Genomic DNA, 9797 nt, shown 5'->3' with positions numbered 1-9797 from the left:
GTGCGCAAAGATGCTTGCCACAAGTTGTTGATATCCGGAGATGGTCGGGTTCGAATTACACTGCAGGCAACATGCTTAATAAAAACTTTTTTTAGTTTTTGTCTTGATTATTCACTTCACGGATGCTTTTTCAGTACGAACGCGGTCATTTTAATATGCGCGTAATTGAATTGTTTACCAATATACAGTACTTTCGTTGACGTTTATAGTAAGATCAATTACCTTTCTATTTGATTTTATTATTTTTTTCCCTCAGCGTATCAACGCATTCTCTATACTTTTCCTATCAAAATGTGTAAGTTTTTCTCTGTGGTGCAGAGGGGCTAAATAAAACAAAAATTGCTTTACTTCAAACATATATTGACACAACTGTATAACAAAAACAAAACTTTTTTTGGTATTAACAGAAGCATTAACTTTTTTTCGTTGGAGATAATGACTAAATTTTAGTCTCGAGACTTTTCTTATCAAAATATATAAAGGTAATTTCGTGATCTTAATGTATTAAGTGTAAGTTTTTCTTAATGTAACACAAGAGTTAAATAACGTTTATGATGTTAGGAATATATGGAATTAATAACTCATTTTCCTTATTTTTATACCCGAGCGCACTTGTGCACAATGGTATTATAACTTTGTTCACATAAAACAATTGGGATACATATAGATACATATGTATGTACATAAATGATCAGAACGAATAGAGAAATCGGCTAAGTCTTGACTGTCTGTCCGTCCGTCCGTCTTTGCACACGATAACTAGAGTAAAAATTGAGATGGGCAAAATCGGACAATATCCACCTACCTCCCATGAAACCGTAGTTTGCATAAATACATAAACTGCGATAAATCATTAGATAAGGATAGGACGATACTACTCACAAGTACGATACTATCGATATTTTTTGTTCCTTTCCGAGTATTTTTGGTATCGATGTTATTAGCGAAATCTTCTTCTTATTTGGCGCTGTAACCGCCTAAGCGATTTTGGCCGAGTTCAGCAAAGCACGCCAGTCGTTTCTCATCTGTGCCAACTGACGCCAATTGGAAACGCCAAGTGAAGCCAAGTCCTTCTGCACCTGATTTTTCCATCGCAGTGGGGGCCTTCCTCTTCCTCTGCTACCACCAGCGGGTTCCGAGTTGAATACTTTCAGAGCTGGAGCGTCGGTGTCCATTCGAACGACATGGCCAAGCCAGCGGAGCGGCTGTATTTTAATTCGCTGCATTATGTCCACTTCGTTGTGAAGCTCATACAGCGCATCGTTCCATCGTCTGCGGTACTCGCCGTCGCCAACGCGTAAAGGCCCGTAAATCTTCCGCAAAATTTTTCTCTCGAATACTCCAAGAGCCGCCTCATCGGATGTTGTCATTGTCCATGCTTCTGCGCCATATACCAGCACGGGCATGATGAGTGACTTATAGATCGTAGTTTTCGTACGTCGAGAGAGGAATTTACTCCTGAATTGCCTACTCAGTCCAAAGTAGCACTTGTTGGCAAGAGTGATTCTGCGTTGGATTTCCATGCTGACATTATTATCGGTGTTAATGCTGGCTCCCAAATAAACGAAATTCTCTACTTTCTCGAAATTATAACTGTCAACAGTGACGTGGGTGCCAAGGCGGGAATGTGCTGACTGTTTGTTTGATAACAGGAGATACTCCGTCAACTTGAAAAAGGCGGAACAGACTTCGCAGTTTTTGTTACCGCTGATTTCGGTGTCATCGGCATAAGCCAGCAATTGCACGCTCTTGTAGTAAATTGTTCCTGAGCGGTTCAGTTCTCCAGCTCTTATTATCTTCTCCAACATCAGATTAAAGAAGTCAGATGAAAGGGAGACGCCCTGTCTGAAACCCCGTTTAGTGGCGAACGGCTCGGAGAGGTCTTTCCCAATTCTGACGGAGCTGGTGGTATTGCTCAACGTCATTTTACACAGCCGTATGAGTTTGCCGGCCGCTGTGGTGTAGTGGTAAGCAGTGCGCGCTTTCACTCATCAGCACCTGGGTTCAAGCCATGGCCAAAGCAACATCGCAAAAAAAGTATAGAAAAAAGATATTTTCTTAACAGCGGTCGTCCCTCGGCAGGCAATGACAAACCTACGAGTGTTTTTCTGCCATGAAAAACAGCTTCTCATAAAAATACAATCGCCGTTCGGAGTCGGCGTAAAACTGTAGGTCCCTCCGCTTTGCGTGACAACATCAAGGCGCACGCCACAAGTCGGAGGAGAAGCTCGGCCAAACACTAACATATGTGTAATCGTCAATCTATTATTATTATTATGAGTTTTGAGGGGATGCCAAATTCAGACATAGCGGCATATAGGCAACTCCTTTTAGTATGGTCAAAAGCGGCTTTAAAGTCGACAAATAGGTGGCGTATTGTGAATACTTGGTCTATGGTGGATTTTCCAGATCTAAAGCCACACTGTTAAGTCCTAATCAGGTGGGCTTCAGTCTTTCACACAATACGCTCGATTAGACCTTGTAACCTATGCTTAGAATGCTGACCCCCCGGGGTAATTGGCGCGAATGGCGGGGTCACCTTTCTTGTGGATTGGGCAGAGCACACTTAAATTCCAGTCGTCGGGCATGCGTTTATCTGACCATATTCTAACCAAAGGTCGATGCATGCACCTTATCAACTCCTTGCCACCGTACTTGAATAGCTCAGCAGGCAGGCTGTCAGCTCCAGCAGCTTTGTTATTTTTCAGCCGCGTTATTGCTATTCGTATCTCGTCATAATCAGGCGGTGGAACGTCGACTCCGTTATCGTCGACTGCGGGCTCGAGTTCTTCTCCACAATTTTCCGTGCAGCTGCCATTCATTAGGGCGGAGATGTGTTTCCTTCATAATTTAAGTACGCTCTGAACATCGGTCACTAGGTCGCGATAGTTGTTCTTAAAGAAGTCCGCTATGGGCTTGAAACCTTCCGAAAGTCGCCTAACTCGTTGGTAAAATTGTCGGGCATTCTTCCTGTTGGCCAGCATTTCAAGCTCTTCGCACTCACGTACTTCGGCCTCTCTCCTCTCATTGTGGCAAATACGTCTCGCTTCTCTCTACAGATCCCTATACTGGTCCCTCATAGCGCGCGTTGCGCCCGATCGCAGCGTGGCCCTGTAGGCGGCATCTTTTTTCTCTGCAGCTTCCTGACACTCCTCATAGTACCAGTTGTTCTCTCGGGATCGCTGAAATGCGATTACTTCTTCGGCTGCGGTACTTAATCAGCGGGAAATGTGGTTCCACTGCTCGTATATGTCGGTTTATTTAAGAGTGCTCTATGAGAGCAGGTGTGAGAGTCGAGTAGCGAAAGCCCTGGCTGTCTGTTGTGATTGCAGCTTTTCGACGTTAAGCGTACCTTGCATATTTGGGCGATTAGTGGTCCGAGTCGATGTTTGGACCTCGGAGGGTGCGTACGTCTAAAACACTGGAAGCGTGCCTTCCGCCTATCACAACATGATCGATTTGGTTTCTCGTTTTTCGATCCGGAGACAGCCGCGTAGCTTGATGGATATTTTTATGCTTGAACCTAGTACTGCATACAACCATGTTGCGGGCCCCGGCGAAATCGATCAGCCTCAATCCGTTGTCGGACGTTTCGTCGTGGAGGCTGAATTTTAAGACGATGGTTCCAAAGATCCCTTCCTAGCCCACCCTGGCATTGAAGTCGCCAAGCACGATTTTTATATCATGACGGGGGCAGCGCTCCTACGTGCGCTCCAAGCGCTCATAGAAGAGATCCTTGGATGCCTCATCCTTCTCTTCCGTCGGCCCATGGGCGCAGATAAGCGAGTTGTTGAAGAATCTCGCTTTGATGCGGATTTTGGCTAGACGCTCGTCCACCGGGGTGAACGACAGTAGCCGTTCCCACGACAGGCGGGTATACGTAATCGGAGTGACCCAGACATATATTTGTCCAAGGACTGTCACTCCAGCAACACTACCCAAAAACTCTTTGGGAAACTTGTATGCTGGTACAACAATGACAACAGTACTCGGCGACGGAGTCTCTCTCCCACCACAAATCCAACTCCGAATTTGCGCTCCTTTACATGGCAGCTGTAGTAGACGTCGCAAGGCCCCAGACATTGCTTGCCTTGCCCCGTCCAATGCATTTCTTGGATGGCGGTGATGTCAGCGTTTATCCTTACGAGGACATCAACCAGCCGGGTAGAGACACCTTCCCCATTAAGGGTCCGGACATTCCAGGTGGATGCCCTCAAATCGTAGTCCTTTAAACGTTTGTCGTGGTCGTCATCATAAGGAGGAGGTCTCATCCGAGGCTTTGCCTTGCTTCTTCACTGGAAGTGGTTTTTACGTGCACCCAGCGCTCAACCCATTGCTGGGACGGGGGTGGTTTCTCAACCAAATACACGTTTATATAGCGAGCCGCTTGCTCCAAGCAGACACCTGCTTGCAGCCGCATCTACTGTTGGACAGACGCTGCAGACTTCAGTGAACCCTTAAACCGAATAAGTCGGAGTGGCCGCACCAAAGCTTCCTCTCTTTCTGCCGTGACCCAAGGCTCCAATCGGATTGGTTACCGCATCTTTCACAGGGGTTGCTCACGTTGCCCAGGGTGCGCGAACGAGGACGCAAGAGTCGGGATTGTGTATAGCCGAGCAACTGTAACTCCATACCCAGCGCAACGACTTTATCGAAATACTCGAGTAAAAAGATCGATTCTTTTCCTCGATACCCCAACATTTGCAGTAGTGATTACTTTTGTGAATTTATATGTATTTTTGCTATCTCTAATGCCGAAGTCGATAATAGTATATTTGTATGTGTACGCGGTAAAAACACTCATAACTTTATTTCAGAATATGGGATCAAAGTAAGTGAATATTTTATAAATATCTTCTAATTCGTCAAATGTTTGGCAATATTTAAAAAAATACCCAATCGGAAATACGGGTGCTCCAAATTGATCAGTCACTGAAGCAATACAACAAACTTATTCAAAAACTTAAAATTGCATGGAATCGAATTATACACCGTCAAAAATAGTTTTAAGCAGTTTTTAATAGATTCTGGTTTAAATTTTAGTCCAAAAAGTGCGTGGTTTAAAAATCAAACCAAAATGTTTTAATTCTACACCTTTTCCAATAGTACTTTGGAAAGTATCAGTTTGATTTTAGAAAGCGTCAATTCGGTTTTAGAAAGTATCATATGGATTTTAGAATAGTCAAATGTTGTTTGGAAGGCGTCATATGTACTGTAGATTTATTAAATGTACTTTAGAAAGCATCATTTCAATCTTAGAAAGCGTCAAATAAACTTTAGATTAGTCAAAAGTACTTTAGAAAACATCAAATGTACTTTTGAAGCAAGCAAATGTACATTATAAAGTATCAAATGTACTTTAGAAAGTGTCAAATGTACTTTCGAAAATATCAAAAATACTTTCGACAATATCAAATATACTTTCGACAACATCAAATATACTTTCGAAGATATCAAATGTACTTTAGAACATATCAAATGTACTTTAGAATCATATTCTAAGTCTCCCTTTAAATTGTTCATATTGCACCTAACATTTTTTTTTAAGATTAGACATGTATATAGGTTGTAGTAATGTTTTTATTGAAGTTTTATATTACAATAAAGATCTAATGCAACGAACAGTTTTCACTGTCCAACTGGCATATTGTCAAGCGAAATTACAGCAGCGTGGAACGACGTACTGTGCTGCACCGATCTTGCGCAATCTCCACAATTAACAGCGGCGGCAGCGTCTTTTATTAGGCCCTCTAAATACTGCAACCTTTGCTCAATAACACCCGGTCCAATCACGTCTGGAGTCCGTATATTTGACTTTACATTCGCCTTAATTTTTCCCCATATTATCTCTATGGGGTTAAGCATAGGAGAATATGGTCCAAGCCGCAATAAAGTGGACTCTGCACATACCTCGTGTAGCTTTGAATGGCATGGCGCGTTGTCGCACACAATAATGGCATCGGCAAGCTGATTACCCATTTCGCACCACCTATCTAAAACGGAGCGGAGCCAAGCGTTTGCGTCCTCAGACTTGAAGGATCCTCTTCTGGTAGTCATTTTGACTACACCAGACGCATAAATGGCCCCAATAAGGTGCACGTTTGGCCCTTTAGCCACTGGTAAAACTTGTACCGCACGTTTTCCAACCTTAGCACGACCTCGTGAACGCCGACAAAATAAATTAAAATTTGTCTCGTCGATGTATAAAATCTGCTTGCCTTCCTGAATATATTGATTCAACGTACATACGTATTCGCGGCGCTTTTCCTTATTTAGCTGCGAATTCATTGATTGAGGTTCCTTATGAATCCCCTTCATCGTAAAAAGTTGTCCTTGTAAATAGTTTCCCACGCTGGAAATGCACACATCTTTTCTAAACGTTTGTTTAATTTTTTCACGAATTTTTGTGAGTGTCATAGTGGCATCCTCCTCAATCCATTGGACCATCACTGCAACTTCATTGTCCGTCAGCGCTCTTTCTTTTGTACCACCTCGCCTTAGTGCTTGAGGAGTGCCAGATGATACCCATACGTAAGCCGTTTTATATTTTACATTTAAAGACTCCGCCAGCTGCACCCAATCAAGGCCTTTATTGGCTGCCTCCACAATTCGCTTCCTGTCTTCAGCAGAGTATTTTATGTTGGCACGTCGCTCAACTGATTCGGCAACTGAAAGAAATTGAATCATTTTCATTAATGCAATAGTTTTTTAAATAAAATAATTGCTTTGCATTACTTACCCGTTACATCGCTTCGACAAATTGGACAACTTGTTGCGGTTGGTACATTTTCAAAACAGTCAGCATTAAATAGGTGTCTGCATGGCTGTAACCTTTTCAATGCTCGACGCTTCATAGAGACGAGGCAAAATGCGCAGTTATCCTGAACTTGCATTGTTAACGACTACACGTGAGTATTTAAAATACTCGTAATATTTATTCTACATTTTACATTTTTTTTTAAATGTTACTCGGTTATGTTATATTACATACAGTAGATATTTTCTAAAGTGGATTTGATATTGTCGAAAGTAGATTTGATATTGTCGAAAGTACTTTTGATATTTTCGAAAGTACATTTGACACTTTCTAAAGTTCATCTGATTTTTTCAAAAAAACATTTGGTGTTTTCAAAAGTACATTTGTTGCTTTCTGAAGTACATTTGACTAACCTAAAGTACATTTGACGCATTCTGAAATCTAAGTGCTACTTTCTAAAATACATTTGATAATTCTAAAGTATTTTTGACATCTTCTAAAGAACATTTGACTATGCTAAAGTCCATATGATACCTTTTAAAATCGAATTGACGCTTTCTAAAATCGAATTGATGCTTTCTAAAATCCAACTGATACTTTCGAAAGTACTATTGGAAAAGGTGTAGTTTCTAGGTTTCATATTTAGAAAATTTGGTATAAAATCTAAACCGAAATAGAAAACGTTTGCATACAGCGAAATGTGGTGTTGATTCAAACTCAACATATGAAGGCACATTTATATGCGTGGCTGTAGCTGAGTGTGCAAAGATGCTTGATACAATTGGTTGCTACCAATGCTGTCCGGGTTCAATCCCCATCAGACATTTTTAATTTAATTTTTTTATTTTTTATTCTTAATTATGAAAATGTTTGGGTTTAAAATTTAAACCGAACTGTTTAAATTCTAAACCCGACATATGTGCTCTCTCTTTTTTAAACTTGGAAGGTTTGTATTTGCAACTCAATTTAGTTTGGTCATATATGTAGTCCAAAAAGTTTAAAATTAAAACCGAAATTTTGTAGGCATACTTATTTTATTGTAGCGCTTGGTCTCAGCAATCTTATTGATTGTTAATATTCTTTTCTTTCAAAACCTAGTTCTTCTAAGAAAGGCTTGTTAGAGGCGAAACATCTAGTATACCATTATTATTTATTTATATTTATATTTATTTACTTTATCACGATCTTGTATTTAGTTCTTGTTTTGTATTAAAATTATTCATGAAACAAAACACAATTTGTTTGTAAAATTATATGTATATGTATGTACATATCGTCGTTTAAAGTGCAAAACCGCGTATCAACAAAATGAAGAACCGCGTATGTGAAGTTGTAGAAATTATTTTCTAGAGCGTAAAAACACTCATATTTCAAAATAGTTCTCTTTTTTATAAAGCAATACGCGGTTTTGTACTTTAAACGGCGATATACTAATTAAAAAGTATTTTTACTTTATTCGAATTGAAATAATAGAAAATAAAAGGATGTATCCATTGTATTAAATTTTCCAAAAAGTAATCGAATAATCGATAGTATCGATGCTTTTTATTGCTAATACGAGTTTAATATCCATCAGAAGGGGAAACGACTACAAGAATCGATTCTTTGAAGTATCGTCCCAACCCTAGGCAGAGATATCCAGAGTAGGAGGTTTGCCATTGCCTACCGAACGGCGACCGCTGTTAGAAAAAAAAGTTCTAGTTTAGATATTGCTCGGACAAGGGATCCAAACTACGCCCTACGGAGTGTTGGTATGCACTACTAACCACTCAGCACCAGCGGCTGAATACGTGTTTTTTATTAAATATGTATATAAAAACAAGTGTTCGGTTTACAAAAAAATATATGCCATGTAAACCATATATGAGGCATTATTTATCATATCGGACACCAAATATAGTGTCACACTTTCGATTCGCTTAAATTTTTTTTTTGGAGGTTCTATACATGAAATAAGCTAACACGTATTCGAGGATTTTTTTTTTAATTTTTTTCTTCGGATATTTGATCTGCCAAAGTTAGGATTTTTTCGTAATTCTGACTAATCATGTACTTCTTCAAATCGTTATATCAGGGGTTCTGCTCATACCAGAGACTTCATCTTAACGTTGTTTTACAGCTAAATAAACGGACTTAACCTTTCTTTATGTAAGAAGCTAACTTACCACCATCGTAATCATTGCTTAATGCTTGCTTAAAGTTCTTATTATGCGCCGCGAAGCAAGCGGGAACTGGCTAGTTCTCTATAAAAAACATTTTTTTTTTTTATAACGAGGTGGTTTATTTTGTGAGAGTCAAAAATTTTTTTTACTTTGTCTTCGAAAACTTATGATGAAATATTTTTAGCAAGGTGTTAAAGGTCGGGTTTTTGCAAAACTTTAAATTTTATTGCGGATTCCGATAAAATACCTATCCAGAAATAATATTTGTATGGCAGGATTTTTCTTTACAGCTTTTATCAGATTATCTATATGGATTGAAAAAATTGTGGAACAACTGTTGTTAACGAAAGGATATTCTGCCGAAATCCATAATAAAATCTGCGTCTTGCTAACTTTAGCCCTACAATTGCCTCCCCCATTTCTAGGGGTTTGTCACCATAAAGAAAAATCCTGCCATATTATTTCTGGATAGGTAATCTGTCGAAGTCTGCAATAAAATTCAAAGTTTTGCAAAAACCCGACTTTTAACACCTTACTAGAAATATCTAATCATAAGTTTTCGAAAACAAATTACAAAAAATCGTTGACTTTCACAAAATAAACCACCCCGTCATCAAAAAAAAAAATTTAAAAATAGTTCTTGAAAAACGCCATTTTTTTTTATAGAGAACTAGCCAATTCCCATTTGCTTCGCGGCGCATAATAAGAACTTTTGCGTGAGTCAATGCAAAAATATCGTTTAAAGGCAAAAACGGTATGTAAAGGAAAAAAGTTGAAACGACTAAAGAGCAGAATCCTCCTCACACATGGGCCAAGAATAGTAGCGCTGTGATGCCCTATGGAATACTAATCGCTTTCGATGTCATGAGCTTTACCGA

The 9797-nt window shown here is 39.7% G+C and overlaps 1 protein-coding gene across 1 annotated transcript; it reads right to left on the bottom strand.

Moving 5' to 3' along the window:
- Nucleotides 1-5628: 5628 nt before the first annotated feature.
- LOC118738354 lies at nucleotides 5629-7146 on the bottom strand. The gene is made up of 2 exons (XM_036469276.1): nucleotides 6740-7146; nucleotides 5629-6668 (listed from the first exon to the last, which is right to left on the bottom strand). Exons 1-2 carry the CDS (start codon nucleotides 6891-6893, stop codon nucleotides 5629-5631), a joined length of 1194 nt encoding a protein of 397 aa, XP_036325169.1. The 5' UTR covers nucleotides 6894-7146.
- Between the last annotated feature and the right edge of the window lie 2651 nt (nucleotides 7147-9797).

Source organism: Rhagoletis pomonella, unplaced genomic scaffold, assembly GCF_013731165.1.
Source record: "Rhagoletis pomonella isolate Grant_MI unplaced genomic scaffold, Rhpom_1.0 Rhpom_scaffold_00004, whole genome shotgun sequence".
Taxonomy (NCBI): Eukaryota; Metazoa; Arthropoda; class Insecta; order Diptera; family Tephritidae; genus Rhagoletis; species Rhagoletis pomonella.
This window is presented reverse-complemented; position numbering and strand designations above follow the sequence as displayed.